Here is a 24781-nt window from a genome sequence, read left to right as displayed (position 1 = left end):
GCAGCTGGGTTGGACATGGATGTCCAGCTGTGTTGGTCTGCAGGGACAGACCAGCAGGACTACACTGTTTTTCACTACAGACAGGGATTTGCAATATTTCCTTGGGCTGCGCTCAACTCCCCTAAGCAAAGCAAAGCAAGGAAATTCGGGCTGCAGTGGCCAAAGCCTGAGAAGCAGCGCTCTAACAAAGCAGTCTTAGGTACAAGATCTGTCCTCTTAGTCTGAACTCCCGTTCCTGCATAATAACACCAGAGGAGCTGGTGGAAGTTGAGGTGAGTCCTGTTAGAGTAATGCAAACACTTTATTACAGCAGAATAAATTCCCAAACCCATTCACCCTGAACTTTGGCAAGAGTCTGGCTCAACAGACCAGCGATGGAGCTTGTCCCAGCCTGGAAACAAAAGCCTAGACTCAAGCACAAGCAGCCCAGTCTCAATTCACAAACTAGAAAGATTTGGCTTGAAATCAGTCACACCAGGCCATGAAGAAAGGCCAGAAGCCAGCACTGTGGTAAAGTTGCCCCAGCATCTCACCTGCCTCAACATCCATTAGCATGGTTTTGAAGGCTGGGATGTAGCTGCTCTCAACTCTCTCCAGCAGCTCCATCATGTTCCTGACCTTCCTCGTTGTCAGCTGGTTGTAAATGCATTCCAGGTCATCACACCTACAGCAACCGAGACACAGAATCACAGAATCAGTTGGTTGGAAGAGACCCTCAAGATCATCGAGTCCAACCATAACCTAACCCCTGGCACTGCCCCGTGTCCCTGAGAATGTCATCTCTGTGACTGTCCAACCCCTCCAGGAATGGTGACTCCACCACTGCCCTGGGCAGCCTGTTCCAATGCTTCACAACCCCTTCTGGGAAGAAATGTTTCCTAATATCCAACCTCAGCCTCCCCTGGCGCAACTTGAGGCCGTTTCCTCTCATCCTGGCGCTTGTTCCTGGGGAGCAGAGCCCGACCCCCCTGGCTCCAAGCTCCTTTCAGGCAGTGCAGAGATCAGAAGGTCTCCCCTCAGCTCCTGTTCTCCAGCTGAACCCCCCAGGTCCCTCAGCCACTCCCATCACACTTGTGCTCCAGCCCCTCACCAGCTCTATTCCCTTCTCTCAACTCACTCCACTACCTCAAGGTCTTTCTTGGCCTGAGGGGCCCAAAACTGATTTGAGGTTTGGCTTCCCCAGCGCTGAGTACAGTGGGACAGTCATTGCCCTGGGCCTGCTGGCCACACTGTTCTTGATGCACACCAGGATGCTGGTGGCCATGTTACCCACCTACACTGGGCCATCAGCTGTCCCCCAACATCATCTGTTTCCCCTGGGCCTGATTCAGGGCTTCCTCCAGCTACACATGGACTGTGGAAATGGGAGAAAGCTGCATGAGGCACAGACAAACCCTACAGGACAGAAAGTGCTGAGTTCAGCATGACAGCAGCTCTGCTACTGACAGAACATCGCTGAAAAAAAGCCATCGTGTTTCTGCAGGCATTAGCAACAGCTCTCCAGCCAGCAGGGCTTTGCCCCGAGTCAGCCTGAACCAGTACAGCACAAAGGTTTTCAAAGGGCAGGAGGAAATACCACTCCCAGGCTCCTGAGCATCTAAAGCCCCTCTGGCCCTGACAGATGAACAGCAGCCAGCTGAGATGCACCATTTCCAGACAGCCCCCAGCAGGTGTCCATCAGCAATTACTCCTGTGGATGGCTCCTAGTGAACAGTGACGAAAGAGTGCCCAGAGCGGGTGTGGAGTCTCCTTCTCTGAGACATTCGAACCCGCCTGGACCCACCTGTGTGATCTGCTCTGTGACCCTGCGTGAGCAGGGCTTGGACTGGGGGATCTGCAGAGGTCCCTTCAGCCCAACCAGCCTGGGATTCTGTAAAGGGCATTTCTGAAAAAAGTCCCTTGAGGTGTAGCCCCTGTGGTGGGGCTAAGTTAAAACACAGCCAGCTGCCCAGTGACCTCCCAGGCACTTTGCAGATCATGATGATTTTCTGTACGGGAGCAATTTTCCTTAGTTGAAGCCTACATGAACCCCAAGTGGCCTGTTCTTCTCAACTCATGGAATTAGCAGCTCCACCACCAGCACTCTCCCTCTACACAAAACCAGCACCACAGGGCACCATGCACTGGCCAGGCTGCTCTGGGTACCTGTTCTTCCAGAACTCCAGCTCCACCTTCGGGTTCGGATTGCTGCCTTGCAGGAGAGGCTCTGAAGACTCTTTCTTCAGTGCCTCCTGGATCTGGTGGCTCCAGTCTATGATGGCCGACTCCATGGCATACACCAGAGATTTATCTATCCGTTCCATGCTGTAGTAAACAGAGTACGTGATTAACTTTGTCGATGTGCATTGCTCAGTTGGATCTACTTCCAATGGCCGTGTGGGCAGCTGGATTTTACAGGGTTTCACATTTCAAAACCACAAAACAATCAAACCCCATAAGATTTTGTCACTGGTTTAATATAGGAATTACACTCTGGAGAAAATGGCTGAATGTCTGCAGCAGTGTGGGCAACAACACTGTTCATAAAGTGAATGGTGGAAATGAAGAGCCAGTCGCCACCTCTCTGCACAGCCAGTCATTGTCACATCAGATCCATTCAGGTTCAGGATCTGACCTGGAGACTCACACATCCAGCAAGATTCTCTCTCCCCATACCATTCTCCCTCAAAATATTCTACATCCCTGCAGTCATTAACTCACTTAATTCAGCAAGAAACACCACCAAGTGGGCTGGGAAGCTGAGGACAGGTCACCCCACTGCCTTGGAAGCAGTAACTTCTCACAAAATCCCACCCGCACCACGTCCTGTCTGAGGAGTGATTCATTCCACTGCACCCACACATCTCCTGGGGTTCCACAGGGGCACGCACGCAGCCCAGACACGACGACAACTTGATGTACAAACGCATCTGCTTCTCTGGACCTTCCAGAACCTGTTATTTTGGGGTGGTACTCACGATTTCTCATTTTCCAGATCAATGTCCTCAATTCCCTCTGAGCCAGCTGGGAGAGGCAGCAAGGTCTTGCCGTCTACTTGGCCAACAACTGTGAAAATGGTACTTTTGAGGTTGTGGACATGACGCACGATGTCTTGTGACACCACTTGTGGCCAGCCCTGATGGTTCTTCTTGTTCGTTAGGATGGGCACGATCACCTACAGCGGGAGTCACGGAAGACCAATGGAGAAAAAAGTGCAGCAGGAGACGGACGGGCCACCAGGCTCTGAGGTCTGTGCTTGGCCAAGCCTGGAGACCCATATTCATTGCTGTCTCAAGCAGTTCCCATGTGAAATAGAGGCAGCTGATGATGAATGGGCATCTCTACAGGCCCACTTTATACAGCAGAACACCCTTTTCCCCAAATCCAAGCAGCCAAGGAGGGTGGAAGCCAGTAGGCAAAGTGAGCAGCCCCATCCCCAGGCTCTCCCAGCCTTTCAAGCCCGCAACTGGAGATGGCCCCATGGGCTGCTGTCCCTTGCCCTCACAACTGTCCCCGGTGCTTGGTCCCCATGTCCCTGCCCATGGGCACAGCCGTCAGGCTGCCCTTTGAGCCTGCCAGGGCTGGGCTGAGCTCAGTGTGCTGCAAGGGAAGGTCTGCTGGTACCCCCTGGGATACACTGGTGGTGAGGGTCCCCCAGGTCCCAGCTGCAGCCCACCAAACAGGAGCTTTGCCTTTATCAGCACTTTTACTGACCCGGCAGCATGGGGTTGTGGGGCTGGTCGGGGTTTGCCCAGATTTGAGCTGCTTTTGGCTTGTTTGAGCTGTGACAGCAACACCGTGTCTGTCACCTATCCTGGCTGGCTCTGCACTGGGACCAGCCTGTGGCAACAGCCTAACAAAGCCAGGTTGTCCCTAGTGACAAACAACAGCCCTTTGTGTTACTGGACTCAGGGTGGGGGTAGGGGAGGGGGGGGAGGTGACTAAAGGCATAAAAATAGCTGCAAATGGACATAAAATTGAAACGGAATAAAGCAGCTCAGCACCTCCATGGTGCTGTCCCAGGATGCTGAAGACTCTTTGGAACTGTGGCTGGCTCTGTAGACCCGAAGAAGACCCGACCAGCCACCTTCGTGCCCAGGGAGCCGTGGGAAGGGGGAGCACAACCCCAGGGAACACACGGGCAGGTGCTGACGAGTTCACCTTCAGCAGTTTTAGCTGCATTATTAGCAAGATGTGTCTCTATTACTTAAAGCATGTGGACTGCTAATGCCAGTGATGTTGTAACCAGGCAAATGATAGCCGTTCATTTTCTTTCTGACTGTTAAAATGATAACTGGACTCAGGATGAAGCCCCAGCCCACAGAGCAGGTGTGTTCCCTTCGGCACCGCAGGAGTGAAGCAACAAGTGGACAAGGTCACCAGCTGTGACCCCTCACTGAATAAAGACAAAGTGTGGGCAGAGGAACACACGACCCCAACCCCAGGAAATTCAAGACCTTTTTCACCTTCACGCAGACCCACCCCATCTGCCTGACCCAGCACCACCGCTGCTTTTGCCTTCAAGTGAAGCTTGAGAGGAAAATAGGATGAAAACCAGGCACAATCTGCTCCCTGCAGAAATACTGCATGTCTGCACAGGGCAGAGCAAAGCCTGCAAACACGCAGCTGGGACGCACAATCCCGGCTCCCAAAGGCATTCAGAAAACAGGATTTAACAGGATCTGCCAAAGTGTTCCTACCCCACCATCTACCCATAGCAGACGGTGCTTGCAATGCTATTGGCCAGCCGTGATGCAAAACCACTGTTTGTGCAGACTTCGCAAGACCACGGGGCTCATCAAAACAAAAGCTCCCCGTATAAATAATGTGTTTTCTCACAAAACCAGGATAACCAGTCTGGCAGCCTGCTCTTGGGAATCCAATCTATCAGTCACCATCTTAATATACCAAACATCATGATCAGAGCTTCTCAAATCCAGCAGCTCCTCTGCTTTCCCATTACAGCCTCATTCCTGAGACTTCTCCAGGTGAGGAGCCATCAGGAATAAACCGAAACAACATTGTCTAGTTCAGGCTAATAACACAGCAAAGCAAAAGCACTCGAACCTCTTGACGATCTCTTTAAGAAAACATCAGCCCACCTGAGATAACCCGACACTGAGCTACAGGAGGCTCCTGAACATCACAAAACACTTTTTCACTATGAGAGTAATCGAGCACTGGCCCAGGTTGCTCAAAGAGGTTGTGAAGTCTCCATCCTTAGAGATAATGAAGAGCTACCTGGACATGGCCCTGGGCAACTGGCTCTGGATGGCCCTGCTTGAGCAGGGGTTTGGAGTAGGTGACCTGCAGATGTCCCCTCCAGCACCTGTGGGTACATCAGTCCCACAAGGACCCCACTGATAGACAGAGCTGATGTGGATCAGCATTCAGGTGGTTTATATGAGTTCTAAAGCCGTCCATGGTACTGCAAAGGGCAGAGTTAAGGGTACAAGTGCATCAGCAGAGAAGGGAGGGAGGCCAAGGAGCCTGTCTGTAGGAGGGGACACCTTCCCCGCTGCCATGTGCGAGGGGCACCCGGTACTCATGGGTGCCAGGGCTCCCTCTGCACCTCCGGGGCTGCCCAGGCCTCACAGGATCCCAGCCTGGTTAGGTTGAAGGGATCTCTGCAGATCCCCCAGTCCAAGCCCTGCTCACGCAGGGTCACAGAGCAGATCACACAGGTGGGTCCAGGCGAGTTTCAATGTCTCAGAGAAGGAGACTCCACACCCGCCCTGGGCAGCCTGGGCCAGGCTCTGCCATCTCCCAGCAAACAAATTTCTCCTCATGTTGAGCCTGCCCCCGTGGCCCCTCATCCTCACCTCCTCCACGAGGGCGGCAAAGTGCCGCAGGGCATCGGCGGGCAGGTCCCCGCAGAGCAGCTCCCCGGGGCCGGCGCCGGGGGCCCGCAGGAAGAACAGCCCCTTGCGGCGGGCGGCGGGGGGCGGCGGGGGCGGCCCCAGCTCCAGCTCCCCGGCCGGGCCCCGCCAGAGCAGCAGCGCCGGCCCCGCCGGCCCCGCCAGGAAGCTCCGCAGCAGCGGCCCCGCCGCCTCCCCGCCTGCCCAGCGCTCCCAGCGCTCCGCCGGCACCCCCAGCCCCCGCGCCGCGCACCGGCACAGCCGCTCGGCGCCGGGCACCGGCTCCACCGCCTGCTCCATCCGGCCGGCACCGGCGGGTGTTTGCGGGGAAGAGCCGCGTTGCCCGGGGGAAGGGACACTGCGAGGAGCCGGGGGCGGGCCGGGGCGGGACCCAGCTCGCCTGGGAGACGCAGCTGCCCCGGGCAACCACGGGTATCAACACAAGCTGGGGATAGAGGGCCTGAGAGCAGCCCTGCGAAGGACTTGGGGGTGCTGGGGGATGCTCCCTCTGGGGGGGGTCTGGATACCACTGGATCCACCTGGGCACCCCCAAAGTGGCTTTTTAGCACTTATTTTTCTCCTGAAAAAGCAAACACAGTGGGGCTTTCTCCCATCCTGCCCCATGGAACCCCACTCAGACCACACCAGTGCTTGGTTGCCCATCACCATTTATTGCAGCTGCTGCCTGCTCAGCGCCCAGGGCGGTGGGACCGGGCCCGAGACCCCCATCCTGCCCGGCTGTCAGGGAGTGATTCACTGCGGGGGGGCTGGATGGGCGGCAGCAGACTCGGTGCCAGGGTGAAGCGCCTGGGAGACGGGACTGGTTGGTGCAGCAGCACGGCCGTTAGCAGCGAGGAGGGGGTGCCTGGGGGCGAGAGGCAGGGTCAGCCACAGACACCCACAAACAGGGTCCTGCCCCCACCCTGAAGCACACAGGCTGTTGTCCCACACTGCCCAGCACCACACCCCATGTCCCCCCAGCTCCCTCCAGCTCCACCACGAGGAGCGGCTGCCCCAGCAGCCCGTGCTGCCCCCACATCCCAGCCCAGATCCCAGATCCCCATCCTACCCTGCCCAGCTGCGGGCACAGACCCGTCCCCCCAGACAGCAGGGTGTCCTCTGCCCCCCGGTGCCCTGACAGGGCCATACCTGGCCGGCTCCTCGAGGTCGAGGTGCCTGGGGTGGCCCTTGGCGTTGTGGGCAGCTGAGAGCCCCCCACCATGGAGAGCTGCTCGTCCTGCCGGTTCCCATCAGTGCCGTCCTGGCCCAACAGCTGCATCGCGTCCTTCTGGGAAGGGGAGAGCGTGTGACCCAAACATGGGGCCCCGTTCCGCATCCCCCAGCAACCCTCCCCCAGCCAGCTCTCCCTGGAGAAACTGAGGCACGGATGGATCCCCCCGCAGGCTCAGCATCCCCCTCCCCACCTCCATCATCCCTACCTTGTTGGGGCTGCGGGCGCCGGATGGGGACGGCCGTGGGGTGCTGGGCGGTGGGGCTGGAAGCGCGGGGGCGTGAGGGTGTGTGGGCCCCCGCAGCTCCGCGGAACAGTGGGGTACCTGCACTCGCCCGTCCGCTCCCTGTGGGACAGGACACGGGGTGCTCAGTGCCCGGCAGGTGGCACCCCATGTGTCACTCGACGCCAGGGAGGGGTCGGGGGCAGTTACTCACGGTCCAGGCGCCAGCGTGTGGAGGGGCCGGTCGCAGGACAGGCAATGGAAACCAGGCAGCAGCTGCCTGGAGAGGGGAGAAAAGGGCTGGGGAGCTCCTGGGGGCACAGCCCCACCTGCACACCGTCCCCTGCCACAAAAAGCCTCTGCACCCACCCCCCAAGATTGGTTCGGGAGGGCTCCTCCCACACGAGCCCCCTCATTGTGCCCCCTCCGTCGCTGGGAAGCTGCAGCTGGCAGGAGCACAAGGCACAGCCACTTGCTCAGCATCCCCAGGGGCGCTGCCCACACGGCTCCCACGCCAGGGTACCACAGCGGCACGAGCTGGGACAGCCAGCAGGAACAGGGCCGGCACTGCGGGTTACAGCCACCCACCTTGATGTCCTTCTGCTCCTGCTGGCCATCCTGCTGGAGGTTTGCAAGGGCCGAGCTGAACTTCTCATAGTCCTTTTGGAGCTGCATGATGCTGGCCTGGAGGCACTTGAGCTGCTCGTCCTGCTGCAGGGACTCAGAGGACAAGGCGGTGCTGAGCCAGGGGGTGGCTGCCCCGCGGGGACAGACCCAGGGTATTTTGGCTGGTGGCCGCGGGCTCTCAGTGCAAGCAGGACATTTGCTCCAAGGCTTTAACCCCCTTCCACACTGCTGACTCCCACGAGCCAATTAGGGGGGCAGCGAGGGGCTCCCCCACGTTACAGCAAAGCAGAAATGTTGCTTTTTCCATGCCAGACACGGAACCTGACACACCAATATGATGTTCACAGAGTTCGCTTTATTGTCGGACCGGGCTGGCTTTATAGCAAGGCTGCCCTGTCCACGCGCCTTACAACAACGTGATTGGTTGTAACTCGTGCTATACAATAACATGCTAGGCTGCATGTACTGGCCAGCGCTCTGCACGCGTGTGTTCAGCGATTGCTCACTCATTATTACCTTCTAATGGTGCTCCTTCAGTTTCTTTTGCCTCTGGCTTCACCTCTCAGCCAGGCTGGGGACAACCCCATCCCCCCGGGGCAGGGGGGGGCTCTGCCACTACAAATGTCTGTTGGAAGCTTGGCTCCTGGATGATTTCTGCACCTCTGACCTTTGCAGAGAGATGTCTCAGGCTGTGTCACAGCAGGGTGGTTGAAGTGGAACAGAAACAAGATCCTTTGGAGTTCTCTGGTATTGCAAGAGTACAGAGCAGCGAGACATCCAGCCCTTCCATTTCTGGCTCTTGACCTAATGTTTCTCTTTTGGGCCAGGCTGAGAAATCTTTGGAAAGGCAAGAAACTGCCTCCCCAGGTTAATCTCCTTTAATGCTCGAAGCCCTGAAATCTTGATATATTTGTTCACTGATAGCAGCCTTCTGTTCTCAGACTTTCCTGGAGGATGCATTAGCCGAATCCACTGCTCTGGGCTCAGGACAGGAAAAACCACTGGAGAGAAGGGAGCAAGTATGTGATCAATGGTCTCTTTGATGCACAAACCTGTAAGCTTATGTCATTGGGTCTTTGGTGCATTCAAATGTCCTCCCTAACAGACTCTGAGCCCAGCCTGAACTCCACAGTGGGACTCCAGAGCCATTTTTAGGCCTCTTGTTTTGCATTCGTCATGTCAGCCCTCGCCATGAACAGCCAAATGCTCGGTGCAACCGCCCTGGCTGGTTCATCCTTCACCTCTATCCATTCTCCACACCTTCCCAACATCTTGAGGGGGAAGGTGAGTTTTAGTACGCAGCACATGGCTGTGCAGCAAAACCCACATCTGTAGATGTGCTGGGTGGGGTGGTGGAAAATCTCTGAAGCTCTTCCAAAGCACCGGCCCCCCTGCTGTGACGTCCCTCTTCAACATCTCAGAGCTCAGTCTGGCTGGAAGGTCCCAATGTGAACACCAGTACTAATCCTTATTTGAAGCTCCACTCCTGTCCCGGCCTGCTCTCCCTATTTTGCCTGCTTTGCTGGGACACCATCTCCTGCAACCAGAATCCCACCTGCCAGAAAAGGCACCCCACGGCCTCTGGGGTGAAGATGCTCTGATGCTTCCAACCCTCCCAGGAAACGGAGGGACACTTCAAAATCTTTGGTTATTTTAATAGTATGAAAGGGACTCAACAACTGTGCAGGACAAAACAGCTAGAAAGGTTCTGAAACTTCACTGACGTAACACAACATCCCTAGGGCTCTCTGTCCTCCTCTTGCCCTTAATGCTCGCGCTTAGCTGCTCGCCGGTGGCTCTCCATGCCCTTCCGTTTCACCTCCGTAACGATGCCTTTGAGGTCCGGGATAGACTGCTGAATCTAAGGTAGGGAAGAGAGATGGTAGAGGTCACAGCAGGGCTGGGAACAGGAGGCAGAGAGGAGCCCATTGGCCCTTTTGGAGTGCAAATTTCACCAACCAAAGTGAGCAGGAGGATGAAGGCAATTGCCCTGCTGGATCTGCACCACCACAATGGGCTTTTACAGGTGACTCAGAGGGGTGAATGAAGCCAGACTATAGCCATGGGTGTGTATGGGGATATAGGGGAAGATTTGGCGAGGAGGTTAGTTAAATGTAAATACGCTCAAGTGACTTGCACCTGTCTGTAGAAAAAGCACACACATCACACTAATTGTCTGACTGACCTTGTGTGCTTGATGAGTAGAAGCTCTGTGTTAGATAACACAGGCCTGGGAGAAACTCTGGGCACCTTATCACTGTGTCTGAGATTCCTGCTTTGTTGTGAGAAAGAGCGGGAGGCTGCGCCTGCCTGAAGCCTTGAAATACAGGCGAGCTCAGCAGGCCCACCGATCTTCCAGCAGGGCTGAACTGACCAGCGCCTGCGTCCCCGTTTGTGTCACCTCTGCCTGGGAGCTCAGGTGTGGCTTCGGAGATCCCCCAGTAGAGAGGGAACTAAAATAAAACTTGCTCTTTGCAAATGCATCCGTGGCCTCTGGCTCTTCTTGCGATGTGCCTGCGTATGTGCACACAGCAACCAAGTGCCGGTGCGGTCTGAGTGGGGGTCCCTGGGGCAGGATGGCAGAAAGCCCCGCTGTGTTTGCTTTTCAGGAGAAAAATAAGCGCTAAAAAGGCACTTTGGGGGTGCCCAGGTGGATCCGGTGGTACCCAGGGCCCCCCCAGAGGGAGCACTGGCAGCAAACCGGTGGGCACCAGGGCAGAGCCAGCAAAGGCCCATCCTGCACCCCGGGTGGGGCTGAGGTGTCCATGGGCTTCAGAAACACCCCCTGGGACTAACTGGGGGGACGGGGTGAGGGGGTAACCAGGGGGCTGTGCAAGAAGCCGGGCTGACTGTCGGCAGCCGGAGGAGGGGAGCGCTTTGCTCTGGGTCGGGGGACCCAGAACTGGGGGGACGCAGCAGCTCCGCGCCCCGCCCCGGGGGGCCCACAGCCCCATGTCGCAGCACTTTGCAGCCGCAGGAAAGCGCCCGGCACTTCCGGTTGATGGGCGCTCTGGTCACGCCCACAGCCCTCGGCTGACAGACGTTTAGTGAAACGCCTGGGAGCAGGGAAGCTTCTGGAGCACTGACCGTATACGGGCCCAGCTCGGATTCCCTTGGGCTTGACAAGGAGGCTGTGGGACCTTCCGGCGGTTTCGGTGTGGGGCTGCGGGCGGAGCGTTGTCCTCAGACTGCGGACCCTGCAGAGCCCCCCCCGCCCCGCCGGCCGGTGGTTGTGTCTGCTGGGGACCCTGCGGAGCCGCCAGCTTTCGTAAGTGGGGATGTGCCTTTGGAATTGTCATTCAAAGGGTAGATGAGCACAGCTCGGCTTCAGCCAGGACGCCTCTGTGCCTTTAGTTTTTGTTTTTCCCTCACCTTCCCTTTCGTGCGGAGCGGCCCGGCCCGGCCCGGGACGGGGGGGGTGTGGGTGTGTGTGCTGAGGGAACACCTCGTACCCAGCAGCCTGCTCCGTGCCGCTGCTCCTTGTTTCTGCATTTATATACGATACACAAATGTAAAGCAAACGGGGGGGGTGCGTGGGAGCAGGAGCGGCTGGGGGCTCCCGGGCCGGGCCTGCCGCCTGCAGCGCCTCACGCTTTCCCGCTCCCGTCGCGCCGCCATCTTCGGCGCGGGCAGTGAAGCCGCCGCACTGAGGCCGTGCCCCGTGCCGCCGGGGAGGAGGGGAGCTGGTCGCTCTGGGAGCCGCTCTTGGGAAGCGGGCGGCGCACCCCGCCGAGGAGGGGGAGTTAACGTCCTTCGAGTCCTCCTCCTCGGGTACCGGCGCCGTTCGGGCGGTGGCTGATGAGGTGTCTGTGGCGGGGCGGGGAGAGCGCGGCCGCTGTGCCCTCACTAGAGATGGCGGCGGGGCGGTCTCTGGCGCGGACAGGACGGCGGCCGCGGGGAGCGGCGCTCCAGCCCTATCTGTGATAATAAGAATTAAAAGTGTATGGGGAAGGAATATATTAGTGGAAGATTCCCCAGCTTATTTATTAGAGACAAACGTTTTACAGGCTCTGGGTGTGGAAGCACAGTTACTGCCTGGGGGGGTGATAAGGAGAAAATTTGAGAGCTATTCTATTACCTGGAAGTTTGTGTTGGTTTTGGCCAGGGTGGAGTTAATGTTCTTTGTGGTACCTAGTATGGGACTATGTTTTTTGATTCGTGCTAAAAGCAGTGTTGATAATACAGAGATGTTTTTGGTACTGTTGAGCAATGCTTGCACAGGGTGGCCTGTTCTGCCTCCCACACTGCTCCACCAGCAAGTGGGCTGGGGGGAAGCGACAGCCAGTGGCACACTTATCTAAGCTCTTAGAGCCAGTGTCTTGAGTGTGTGCAAACTGCAGCAGTCACCGCTCTTCTGGTGAAAGAAAGCAGGAAATTAAACCCTGCTGCTTTCCTGAGGAGAGATGACAATGGGCTGCACCTCCTCATAGATGGGACTTCAGGGATAATTCAGGGGAAAAGACACAATGGGTGTGCCATCGTTGAAGGTGTGAGTGGTGAAATAAGAAACGGGCAGGTTACCTAATAACTGGTCAGCTCAAACATGCCAGCTATACGCTGTCAATCAGGCACTGCAGATGTTAGATGGAAAAGAAGGTACCATCTGTAACGGTTCTAGATGTGCATTTGGAGTAGTGCACACCTTTGGGAAAATCTGGGAAGAATGGGGTCTAATGAATAGCAAAGGGAAAGAATTGGTTTGTGAAGAACCAGTTGGACAAGTGTTACATAATCTGATGTCACCAATAGAAGTGGCTGTAGTGCATGATGTCCATTGGGACATCAGAGGGGAAACTCCTTTTGTGTCAGGGGAGATTGGTTATCAGATGAAATGGCCTGAGAAGCAGCCTTAAAACCTGAAGTGATAACTGTAAGTTATCTCACGCTTGAGGTCCTGGCCTCACAGGAAATTCCAGTTTTTGATGAAAAATAAGAAGAAGTCCTCCAAGAATTAGGAGCCAGGGAACAGAGTGGGAAATGGGTACTCCCAGGTGGTAGAGAAATGTTAAATAAGCAAATCATGAGGGAGGTATTAGCGATTCTACATCAGGAGAGTTATTGGGGAACACAAGGAATGTGTGACGTAATACGGGAATTTATACTATAGCCAAGCAGATTTGTGAAAGATGGGTGGTTTGTAAAAGACTAAATAAAAAGGCACTTAAAAAGCAGCCTGCAGGAGGGCAGGGTCCAAGTTTACAACTCTCTCAAAATATTCAAGGTGATTTGCCTGTAGCTGGTCGAATTAAATACATACTAGTGTTGGTTGATCACCTTGCCAGCTGGGGAGAAGCTTTCCTCCTGAGCACTGCCGCAGCAGCAGTGGTAGCAAAAGTTTAATAACAGGTGGACCTCCACAGTTTGAAACTAAGGATTTATTTCTCAAAAACTGTATACTCGGGTTGTCTTACCTATCTTCTCTCAGGCACAAGGCCGTCTGGCACAAACTCTGCCTTTAGAGTTTGCAGCTCACAAGTTTCAGCCTGAAAACTGGGTCCTGGTCAAATCCTGGAAAGAAACGGAAGCTTCAGCCAGATTGGGAAGGAGCATTTCAAGTTCTGCTGCTCACCGAGACAGTGGTACGACCAGCTGAGAAAGGGTGGACTCATTAGACACGGATTAAAGAGCCAATGGAACCTCCAAAGGACAATGACGAGTGGCAAGTATTGACAACTGATGACCCCCTTCGACTAAAGATACAGAGATGAAAATGAAATGAAACCTTTGGGGATTGTTAATCCTGTGTATGTAGAATTTACAAATGGGTTACTTAACAAACGTCACTGAAACTGAAGGTTCCCTAACAATTTGAGTAGATGATTGCCACATCCTTAACTGTGGGGATGTACAGAGCTAAAGAGAATGGAGTTATGAAAAGAAACGTGTCCAAGGGGACTGAGTCTAAGGATGATTTAAATAAGTGCACAGTTTTTGTTACTGTCTCTCATTGCCCCTCCTGGTACAGTGTTATTTGGAGCACAGAGTTTAGGGGATGGACAGTGAGCAATGAACGGTTATAGAGTTGCAAAGAAAAATGACCCTATCTAAAGGACAGTCTCTCCCAGGATGTGAGTCTCTGCAGTGCAACCCTTTGCTAATTGCAAGACAGAGAGCAGATGATTCAGTAAGTGGGGTTTATGGATCACAAATAGACATTAGTAGAAAAGATGCCCTGGGAAGGTTCAAAATATATGGAGGTACAAATGCCTGGGTAGAATGGATCAAATATATGGTGCAAAGCCTAAACGAGCAATTGCTATGCCTGTGCGGCAGGAAGGCCTGTGGCCCAAGTGGTACCCTTCCCTCTGGGGTGGAGCGAAGATTGACAGGGGATGGAGTGCGTCTTAGCCTTATGCCAAGACTCTACGGCATGGAGAAATAAGTCGTGTCATACTCTCTCCCTACTGTTTCCAGCTTTGCAGGGAAAAATATCAAAATCCCCCTGGCATTTTCAGGAATAATTGAAAATCATACTGCCTGTCTCTCACGACGCGGCAGGAATGATACCAAGTTCCTAGGAACATGAGTAGGTGTGCAGAGACACGGGAAGTTGGTCCTCATATGTCCTCAAATGCTTCTTGAGTGGATCTTTGGTGGTACTGTGGGAAGATGACACTTCATTCCATTTTATCCCCCACTGGGAAGGTACCTGTGACGTCGTACAATTGGAAATTCCTTTTACCCTGGCATTTGAACCCTGTGATCCATCAGGGCAACAGAAAAAGGAGTTGAGGGCTTTCCTCTGATGACAGGGTTTATTTCAATTAGATTGGGGTCCCCAGAGGAGTCCCCAAGGAACACAAAGCAAGAAGTCAAGTTAGCTGCGGGTTCTGAGTCCTTTTTGTTTTGGTAGGTAACTACAAACAAGAATGTAGACGGGATAAATAACATTTATTTATAAGTTATACTAGACAAGCAGTTAAATGAATCACCAAGCAATTAGATGCTACTAGTAGAATGGCATGGGAAAATAACATGGTCCCAGATACGATGTTGGCAGAAAAAGGTGATATATGTCTAACCACAGCTTCAGCAGAAGAATTGGCTGAGAATTCAGGTGTAGATAGTCCACTCATGGGATTGTTAGAATCTTGGTTTGGAATATTGAGAGAAATTACTTCTTTAATCGAAGTAACAGAAGCACTGATTTCTATAGCGTGCTACATCATTGCGTGTCTGCGAGGACTTGTTCAACACCTTATTGGACAGCTCTATCAAAGCAAGTGCCTTTAGGGCCACTGCCATGCTCAGATAAAATGATCCTGCTAAAAGAACAAGAAGAAAGAAAGAACAGCAAATGCATAACTCCAGAAGAAAAACGTGAAATCGTGTTGTCTAGGCTTGAAGCCACCTATACAACTGTATCATAAGAAAATGCAAAACCTCCTCCATTTCAGTCCTGCAGCTCAGCACTAGTTTTTCCTCTTCCCTCCCTTTGTCCTGCTCCCTTTGCTTTCTCCCTTTGTTCCATATCCTTCTGCACAAAACCACCGTGACTCAGCCTAAGTAGATCTGCCGCTTATTCTTTTGTACTGCCAGCAGATTGTGGAAGTAGAGTATAAAACCCATCCTTATGGAGAGATCTTTGCATTTTAGGCTTAGTCTAAGTGTCTCAAGTAGCCGGGGTTTTTGCTTGGGCCTAATCCATCAGGTCTGATGGCTTCCCTGCTCGTCTCCAGAGGAATGTGGTAGAAAATATAAAGCAAGGAAACGTCCTTTGGCCCAGCCTTGCCTTATTTCCTTCTCATCCTGTTCTCTGTGCCAGCCTCTCTCACTAAGCCCTCGTCTGCCTGCATGTCTCTTCTTTCCTCTCTCCTTTTCTCAAACTCTCCTGCTTCCTGGCTTTTGTCTTTCCATTCCTCCATTTCAGTCCTGCAGCCCGGCACTAGATTTTCCTCTTCCCTCCCTTTGGCTTGCTCCCTTCGCTTTCTCCCTTTGTTCCATATCCTTCTTTCCGACTTGTCTCTTGGAGACTTTTGGCCACGCTGGACCCAAGTCTGGGGATGTTTTGGAAAGTTTTCCGAGGCCTCGCTGCTGACGGGGGGACAGCAGGCAGTGACAGGCCCGGGGCTGACAGGCTCCCCCTCCCCTAGGGGGCGCTCGGCTGCCACACCCAGCTGACATAGAACCTTTGTCACAATGCCCGCTACCGTGGGGAGGATGCGGGCACTCTGCGGGTGACAGGGACACAGCAGGACTTGGTGTCAGCTCAGCAATTTCTGAGTTCCCCAAAGAAGCTGAATGAGGTGTGTTTAATACAGGAAGGTGTTACGTATTCATAATGACCCCAGGAACGCCTCTACATATTCATAACCTTTCCCGCTTCTTCTTAAAATGAGTCCCAGGTGATCATTTCCGTAGTCTCCTCCTTGACCCCTCCCTGTTGCACCTGCGCAGTGCCATCTGGTGGTCTTGAGGAGGGTCTTTGGATGAAGGCTCCTTCAGCCTCGTCACAGTGACCTCTTTACCTTTGGCTCATTATGTTGAGTGGACTGGAACCCAAGCTGCCAAGTCCATTGAAATCAGACTGGTTCCCCCCTTTTGCTGTAAATCTTCGTTATCTCGTCTTCTCAAGTTTACATCTAGGTGCTGTAAAACCTCTTACCTTGGCATTCGACGAGGTTCTGTTTTTTCTTAACATAATGGGTTAGTTAGTTAGTTAGTTCCCTCTGTCAGTTCCCCCCTTTTCGGGAAGGTTAGTAAATTCTTGTACTAACGTGATGATTCCCTATTTAACCTTTTCTCGGACCACAAGTAAGAAGGCTGCTTCGACAGGAGAAGACTTATCTTTCTCCCTCAAAGAACAAACAAATTCTCATGTTGAACAAAACATTCGTGTTGCTCTTCTGGGGCAGCTGATGACCGGGTGGCTGGTGCCCCGGCAGCAATGGCATCTGTTGGGCTGCAGCGGGAGCTCGCGCTCTTTGGCGTGGTGACCCCGCTCACTGCACTTCCTAGCGCTTTCCTTTTGGGTTTCTTCTTCCCAGTGCGATGGCCAGGTCCAGTTTGGTGTTATCTTTTAAAATCATTAGTTTATACCCCGTTGCTTTTGCTGCCATTTCAGGATCTGTAGGCGTGCCTGAGATTTGCATGGCTTGGACTACTGAATGTATTAACCGAACAAAGCACGGGGTCATACGTGGCAGAAACAGTAAACCCAGAAATGCACATACGATCATGAAGCCTATTTTCTTCCACCAGGCTCCCCCAAATAAGTTACCCCACCAATGGCTAGTAAGTATAGAATTCCACTTCTGTACTGGTACATGTGCAACGCGTTTTATCTCCTCTGCTATTTTCATTATGGCTTCCCCATCGTTATCTCTTTCCAAACAACACTCCGAAGTATTCAGTTTCCCACAGACGCCCCCCTCTCTTCAGCTAAAAGCCAATCTCACGCTCCCTGATTTTGGTACACTGCAGCTCTGGTCTGAGACAATTGTCTCGCTATGAGATTCGGTGCCTCAGCCGTCTGGTTGCTTATTATTTCAACCACTGCTTGCAACCGAATAATTTGGTTTAGCATATATATAGGGGTACGGGATCCCCAGTTTCCATCTTGGGCCCATGTGGCTGGATCATAGTATTCAGATATTCTTTGTGCAGGCCATTCACCATCTTTCCAAGTTTGCATTCCTCCTATGGGGCATTTATTAAACTCCTCTCTGTTTCAAGTTTTGTCTTGCACTCCCCCTCCATCTGAATAGCCCCTCCTACCAGCTTGTGTAAAACAGATCCTCTGTTCTCCCCTAGGGCAGGAGGCAGAGCCTACAGCGAGTCCACCTTTCTCTAGGTTAGTTGCTACCCATAATTCCTGCCCTTGGATTTCACACTTCTCCAATTTTGTTCTATCATAACATCCAGAATTAATACGAGTGTGATAATGTAGAACATACTGGGTTAGTCTTCCTATTCTCACACGCTCGTAGCACTTGGTACAGGGATTAGCCAGGCTAAGTTGGGAAGAATAAGTCACCGCTCCTGGCAAGAGGATCAGGTCCAGGTTTCCACGCTCTCTGGCCGAGCAGGTTGCAGCCGCAGCCGAGTTCGTCGTCTTCTCGGCAGCGAGGGCCGTGTCCCCGCCTTTCCTGTTTTTGTCGTTAGCGTGGCGATTATCGTTTCCCAACTCTTGGCCTTCACTTCCTAGGAACAACAGGAGCAACACGGAATGTGGTTTCTCTGTCTGCACTCTATTCTTTTCATCACTGGTGGACTCTCTAAATTCCCATTCACCCCTTCAGTAAATACCTCCCACCATTCTTGGCTATTTTTTTTCTATTCTTCCAGTGGCAACTGGAATCCTCAACCGAGCTCTGGTTTCCTGATCTTCTATTCTTAGACATTTCTTACACAATCCTGTTGGTAAGTTCCCTTTGTGGATATGCTTATACCACAGTCCATTTAGAACCCCGAGTCAACTTCAATTTCAGTTTGCCCGGTTCTTGAGATACTTTCAAGGTTCTTTCTTCCGTCAGGGGTCCTTTAGCTTGAGAGACGTGTGTCCATCTTTTCTCTGCCCTCCAAACAGCTGGTTCTGTAGTTAACAAAACAAGAAAAAGGCCCCTCCCGTCATGGGGTTGAAGTTTCTTCTGTCCAGGTTTTCATTAGTGTTGCCCCCATATCTACCAAAAATTCTACTTGTTTGTTCTTTTGGGTTTCTTCTTCCCAATGCGGGAAGCACCACCCAGGCTGGTCCCCCAGAAGGACCAAAAGGTGACTGTGAAAAACAGAGTTTTCCAGGTTGCGCCCGGGTTACCCTCCGTGGTGTTTCGCAGGCTTTCTTCACTCTAGAATGGCGAATCCAGGCATTCTGTTCTCTGATATTGGTAGCAGTCAGGGGGTCTTGAAATGGACCTTCCTGTTATGGTTTCAAAGTTTTCTGCAAAAGACTTCACATACTCGTCAGTAAAATGTGGCCCTCAATCAGAGGATCTAACAGCTGGGCCTCCAAGCCTTGGTATTATTTTGTGTATCAGTGTTGTAGTCACCTCCTAAGCTTTTGCTGTCCTGGTAGGGAACGCTTCTGGCCAACCTGAAAAAACATCAGTTAATACCAACAAATATCGGTACCCCCCTTTTCCTGGGAGTTCTGAACAATCAGTTTGCCATTGTGGTCCAGGACCATTCCCGTTCCCCATTTGACCCATTTCTAGCTTGGGCATATTTTTGGGATTAGTCTGGAGGCAAAGATCACACCGCTGTCACCTCTTCCACAGTGACAGACAAATCTCTAGCTCCTGTCTCCCTAATCAAATGTTTGCGTAGTGGTTCTAGTCCCCAAGGCCCCTTCTTCTGCTCTTCCCTTCCTAAAGGCCAAACCAGGTGGGAGAAAGCCCCACTGTGTTTGCTTTTTCAGGAGAAAAATAAGTGCTAAAAAGCCACTTTGGGGGTGCCCAGGTGGATCCAGTGGTATCCAGACCCCCCCCAGAGGGAGCATCCCCCAGCACCCCCAAGTCCTTCGCAGGGCTGCTCTCAGGCCCTCCATCCCCAGCTTGTGTTGATACCCGTGGTTGCCCGGGGCAGCTGCGTCTCCCAGGCGAGCTGGGTCCCGCCCCGGCCCGCCCCCGGCTCCTCGCAGTGTCCCTTCCCCCGGGCAACGCGGCTCTTCCCTGCCAACACCCGCCGGTGCCGGCCGGATGGAGCAGGCGGTGGAGCCGGTGCCCGGCGCCGAGCGGCTGTGCCGGTGCGCGGCGCGGGGGCTGGGGGTGCCGGCGGAGCGCTGGGAGCGCTGGGCAGGCGGGGAGGCGGCGGGGCCGCTGCTGCGGAGCTTCCTGGCGGGGCCGGCGGGGCCGGCGCTGCTGCTCTGGCGGGGCCCGGCCGGGGAGCTGGAGCTGGGGCCGCCCCCGCCGCCCCCCGCCGCCCGCCGCAAGGGGCTGTTCTTCCTGCGGGCCCCCGGCGCCGGCCCCGGGGAGCTGCTCTGCGGGGACCTGCCCGCCGATGCCCTGCGGCACTTTGCCGCCCTCGTGGAGGAGGTGAGGATGAGGGGCCACGGGGGCAGGCTCAACATGAGGAGAAATTTGTTTGCTGGGAGATGGCAGAGCCTGGCCCAGGCTGCCCAGGGCGGGTGTGGAGTCTCCTTCTCTGAGACATTGAAACCCGCCTGGACCCACCTGTGTGATCTGCTCTGTGACCCTGCGTGAGCAGGGCTTGGACTGGGGGATCTGCAGAGATCCCTTCAACCTAACCAGGCTGGGATCCTGTGAGGCCTGGGCAGCCCCGGAGGTGCAGAGGGAGCCCTGGCACCCATGAGTACCGGGTGCCCCTCGCACATGACAGCGGGGAAGGTGTCCCCTCCTACAGACAGGCTCCTTGGCCTCCCTCCCTTCTCTGCTGATGCACTTGTACCCTTAACTCTGCCCTTTGCAGTACCATGGACGGCTTTAGAACTCATATAAACCACCTGAATGCTGATCCACATCAGCTCTGTCTATCAGTGGGGTCCTTGTGGGACTGATGTACCCACAGGTGCTGGAGGGGACATCTGCAGGTCACCTACTCCAAACCCCTGCTCAAGCAGGGCCATCCAGAGCCAGTTGCCCAGGGCCATGTCCAGGTAGCTCTTCATTATCTCTAAGGATGGAGACTTCACAACCTCTTTGAGCAACCTGGGCCAGTGCTCGATTACTCTCATAGTGAAAAAGTGTTTTGTGATGTTCAGGAGCCTCCTGTAGCTCAGTGTCGGGTTATCTCAGGTGGGCTGATGTTTTCTTAAAGAGATCGTCAAGAGGTTCGAGTGCTTTTGCTTTGCTGTGTTATTAGCCTGAACTAGACAATGTTGTTTCGGTTTATTCCTGATGGCTCCTCACCTGGAGAAGTCTCAGGAATGAGGCTGTAATGGGAAAGCAGAGGAGCTGCTGGATTTGAGAAGCTCTGATCATGATGTTTGGTATATTAAGATGGTGACTGATAGATTGGATTCCCAAGAGCAGGCTGCCAGACTGGTTATCCTGGTTTTGTGAGAAAACACATTATTTATACGGGGAGCTTTTGTTTTGATGAGCCCCGTGGTCTTGCGAAGTCTGCACAAACAGTGGTTTTGCATCACGGCTGGCCAATAGCATTGCAGGCACCGTCTGCTATGGGTAGATGGTGGGGTAGGAACACTTTGGCAGATCCTGTTAAATCCTGTTTTCTGAATGCCTTTGGGAGCCGGGATTGTGCGTCCCAGCTGCGTGTTTGCAGGCTTTGCTCTCCCCTGTGCAGACATGCAGTATTTCTGCAGGGAGCAGATTGTGCCTGGTTTTCATCCTATTTTCCTCTCAAGCTTCACTTGAAGGCAAAAGCAGCGGTGGTGCTGGGTCAGGCAGATGGGGTGGGTCTGCGTGAAGGTGAAAAAGGTCTTGAATTTCCTGGGGTTGGGGTCGTGTGTTCCTCTGCCCACACTTTGTCTTTATTCAGTGAGGGGTCACAGCTGGTGACCTTGTCCACTTGTTGCTTCACTCCTGCGGTGCCGAAGGGAACACACCTGCTCTGTGGGCTGGGGCTTCATCCTGAGTCCAGTTATCATTTTAACAGTCAGAAAGAAAATGAACGGCTATCATTTGCCTGGTTACAACATCACTGGCATTAGCAGTCCACATGCTTTAAGTAATAGAGACACATCTTGCTAATAATGCAGCTAAAACTGCTGAAGGTGAACTCGTCAGCACCTGCCCGTGTGTTCCCTGGGGTTGTGCTCCCCCTTCCCACGGCTCCCTGGGCACGAAGGTGGCTGGTCGGGTCTTCTTCGGGTCTACAGAGCCAGCCACAGTTCCAAAGAGTCTTCAGCATCCTGGGACAGCACCATGGAGGTGCTGAGCTGCTTTATTCCGTTTCAATTTTATGTCCATTTGCAGCTATTTTTATGCCTTTAGTCACCTCCCCCCCCTCCCCTACCCCCACCCTGAGTCCAGTAACACAAAGGGCTGTTGTTTGTCACTAGGGACAACCTGGCTTTGTTAGGCTGTTGCCACAGGCTGGTCCCAGTGCAGAGCCAGCCAGGATAGGTGACAGACACGGTGTTGCTGTCACAGCTCAAACAAGCCAAAAGCAGCTCAAATCTGGGCAAACCCCGACCAGCCCCACAACCCCATGCTGCCGGGTCAGTAAAAGTGCTGATAAAGGCAAAGCTCCTGTTTGGTGGGCTGCAGCTGGGACCTGGGGGACCCTCACCACCAGTGTATCCCAGGGGGTACCAGCAGACCTTCCCTTGCAGCACACTGAGCTCAGCCCAGCCCTGGCAGGCTCAAAGGGCAGCCTGACGGCTGTGCCCATGGGCAGGGACATGGGGACCAAGCACCGGGGACAGTTGTGAGGGCAAGGGACAGCAGCCCATGGGGCCATCTCCAGTTGCGGGCTTGAAAGGCTGGGAGAGCCTGGGGATGGGGCTGCTCACTTTGCCTACTGGCTTCCACCCTCCTTGGCTGCTTGGATTTGGGGAAAAGGGTGTTCTGCTGTATAAAGTGGGCCTGTAGAGATGCCCATTCATCATCAGCTGCCTCTATTTCACATGGGAACTGCTTGAGACAGCAATGAATATGGGTCTCCAGGCTTGGCCAAGCACAGACCTCAGAGCCTGGTGGCCCGTCCGTCTCCTGCTGCACTTTTTTCTCCGTTGGTCTTCCGTGACTCCCGCTGTAGGTGATCGTGCCCATCCTAACGAACAAGAAGAACCATCAGGGCTGGCCACAAGTGGTGTCACAAGACATCGTGCGTCATGTCCACAACCTCAAAAGTACCATTTTCACAGTTGTTGGCCAAGTAGACGGCAAGACCTTGCTGCCTCTCCCAGCTGGCTCAGAGGGAATTGAGGACATTGATCTGGAAAATGAGAAATCGTGAGTACCACCCCAAAATAACAGGTTCTGGAAGGTCCAGAGAAGCAGATGCGTTTGTACATCAAGTTGTCATCGTGTCTGGGCTGCGTGCGTGCCCCTGTGGAACCCCAGGAGATGTGTGGGTGCAGTGGAATGAATCACTCCTCAGACAGGACGTGGTGCGGGTGGGATTTTGTGAGAAGTTACTGCTTCCAAGGCAGTGGGGTGACCTGTCCTCAGCTTCCCAGCCCACTTGGTGGTGTTTCTTGCTGAATTAAGTGAGTTAATGACTGCAGGGATGTAGAATATTTTGAGGGAGAATGGTATGGGGAGAGAGAATCTTGCTGGATGTGTGAGTCTCCAGGTCAGATCCTGAACCTGAATGGATCTGATGTGACAATGACTGGCTGTGCAGAGAGGTGGCGACTGGCTCTTCATTTCTACCATTCACTTTATGAACAGTGTTGTTGCCCACACTGCTGCAGACATTCAGCCATTTTCTCCAGAGTGTAATTCCTATATTAAACCAGTGACAAAATCTTATGGGGTTTGATTGTTTTGTGGTTTTGAAATGTGAAACCCTGTAAAATCCAGCTGCCCACACGGCCATTGGAAGTAGATCCAACTGAGCAATGCACATCAACAAAGTTAATCACGTACTCTGTTTACTACAGCATGGAACGGATAGATAAATCTCTGGTGTATGCCATGGAGTCGGCCATCATAGACTGGAGCCACCAGATCCAGGAGGCACTGAAGAAAGAGTCTTCAGAGCCTCTCCTGCAAGGCAGCAATCCGAACCCGAAGGTGGAGCTGGAGTTCTGGAAGAACAGGTACCCAGAGCAGCCTGGCCAGTGCATGGTGCCCTGTGGTGCTGGTTTTGTGTAGAGGGAGAGTGCTGGTGGTGGAGCTGCTAATTCCATGAGTTGAGAAGAACAGGCCACTTGGGGTTCATGTAGGCTTCAACTAAGGAAAATTGCTCCCGCACAGAAAATCATCATGATCTGCAAAGTGCCTGGGAGGTCACTGGGCAGCTGGCTGTGTTTTAACTTAGCCCCACCACAGGGGCTACACCTCAAGGGACTTTTTTCAGAAATGCCCTTTACAGGATCCCAGGCTGGTTGGGCTGAAGGGACCTCTGCAGATCCCCCAGTCCAAGCCCTGCTCACGCAGGGTCACAGAGCAGATCACACAGGTGGGTCCAGGCGGGTTCGAATGTCTCAGAGAAGGAGACTCCACACCCGCTCTGGGCACTCTTTCGTCACTGTTCACTAGGAGCCATCCACAGGAGTAATTGCTGATGGACACCTGCTGGGGGCTGTCTGGAAATGGTGCATCTCAGCTGGCTGCTGTTCATCTGTCAGGGCCAGAGGGGCTTTAGATGCTCAGGAGCCTGGGAGTGGTATTTCCTCCTGCCCTTTGAAAACCTTTGTGCTGTACTGGTTCAGGCTGACTCGGGGCAAAGCCCTGCTGGCTGGAGAGCTGTTGCTAATGCCTGCAGAAACACGATGGCTTTTTTTCAGCGATGTTCTGTCAGTAGCAGAGCTGCTGTCATGCTGAACTCAGCACTTTCTGTCCTGTAGGGTTTGTCTGTGCCTCATGCAGCTTTCTCCCATTTCCACAGTCCATGTGTAGCTGGAGGAAGCCCTGAATCAGGCCCAGGGGAAACAGATGATGTTGGGGGACAGCTGATGGCCCAGTGTAGGTGGGTAACATGGCCACCAGCATCCTGGTGTGCATCAAGAACAGTGTGGCCAGCAGGCCCAGGGCAATGACTGTCCCACTGTACTCAGCGCTGGGGAAGCCAAACCTCAAATCAGTTTTGGGCCCCTCAGGCCAAGAAAGACCTTGAGGTAGTGGAGTGAGTTGAGAGAAGGGAATAGAGCTGGTGAGGGGCTGGAGCACAAGTGTGATGGGAGTGGCTGAGGGACCTGGGGGGTTCAGCTGGAGAACAGGAGCTGAGGGGAGACCTTCTGATCTCTGCACTGCCTGAAAGGAGCTTGGAGCCAGGGGGGGTCGGGCTCTGCTCCCCAGGAACAAGCGCCAGGATGAGAGGAAACGGCCTCAA

The 24781-nt window shown here is 53.8% G+C and overlaps 2 protein-coding genes across 8 annotated transcripts in view; one reads left to right on the top strand and one right to left on the bottom strand.

The window, feature by feature from the left end:
- LOC139829552 (dynein axonemal heavy chain 9-like) overlaps positions 1-24781 on the bottom strand; it is a 212303-nt gene that overhangs the window by 71586 nt on the left and 115936 nt on the right. For all 3 annotated transcript variants that reach the window (XM_071817712.1, XM_071817710.1, XM_071817709.1), the window contains exons 2-4: positions 2958-3154; positions 2146-2304; positions 534-664 (exon numbers count right to left, since the gene is read on the bottom strand). In XM_071817712.1, the coding sequence (XP_071673813.1) occupies positions 534-664; positions 2146-2303 (289 nt within the window). In that variant the 5' untranslated portion in view covers position 2304; positions 2958-3154. The remainder of the gene's footprint in view (positions 1-533; positions 665-2145; positions 2305-2957; positions 3155-24781) is intronic.
- The window catches only part of LOC136110857 (dynein axonemal heavy chain 9-like), a 38783-nt gene continuing 24469 nt past the window's right edge, over positions 10468-24781 (top strand). For 2 of the 5 annotated variants that reach the window (XM_065854549.2, XM_071817617.1), the window contains exons 1-3: positions 21711-22734; positions 23388-23546; positions 24338-24418. In XM_065854549.2, the coding sequence (XP_065710621.2) occupies positions 23389-23546; positions 24338-24418 (239 nt within the window). In that variant the 5' untranslated portion in view covers positions 21711-22734; position 23388. Of the gene's footprint in view, positions 11187-21710; positions 22735-23387; positions 23547-24337; positions 24419-24781 lie in introns of those variants that run through there. The other 3 variants (XM_071817619.1, XM_071817620.1, XM_071817621.1) reach the window with 3 other exon arrangements.

Source organism: Patagioenas fasciata, chromosome 21, assembly GCF_037038585.1.
Source record: "Patagioenas fasciata isolate bPatFas1 chromosome 21, bPatFas1.hap1, whole genome shotgun sequence".
Classification (NCBI taxonomy): domain Eukaryota; kingdom Metazoa; phylum Chordata; class Aves; order Columbiformes; family Columbidae; genus Patagioenas; species Patagioenas fasciata.
The sequence above is the reverse complement of the archived record's forward strand: the minus strand, read 5'-3'. Positions and strand labels throughout refer to the sequence as shown.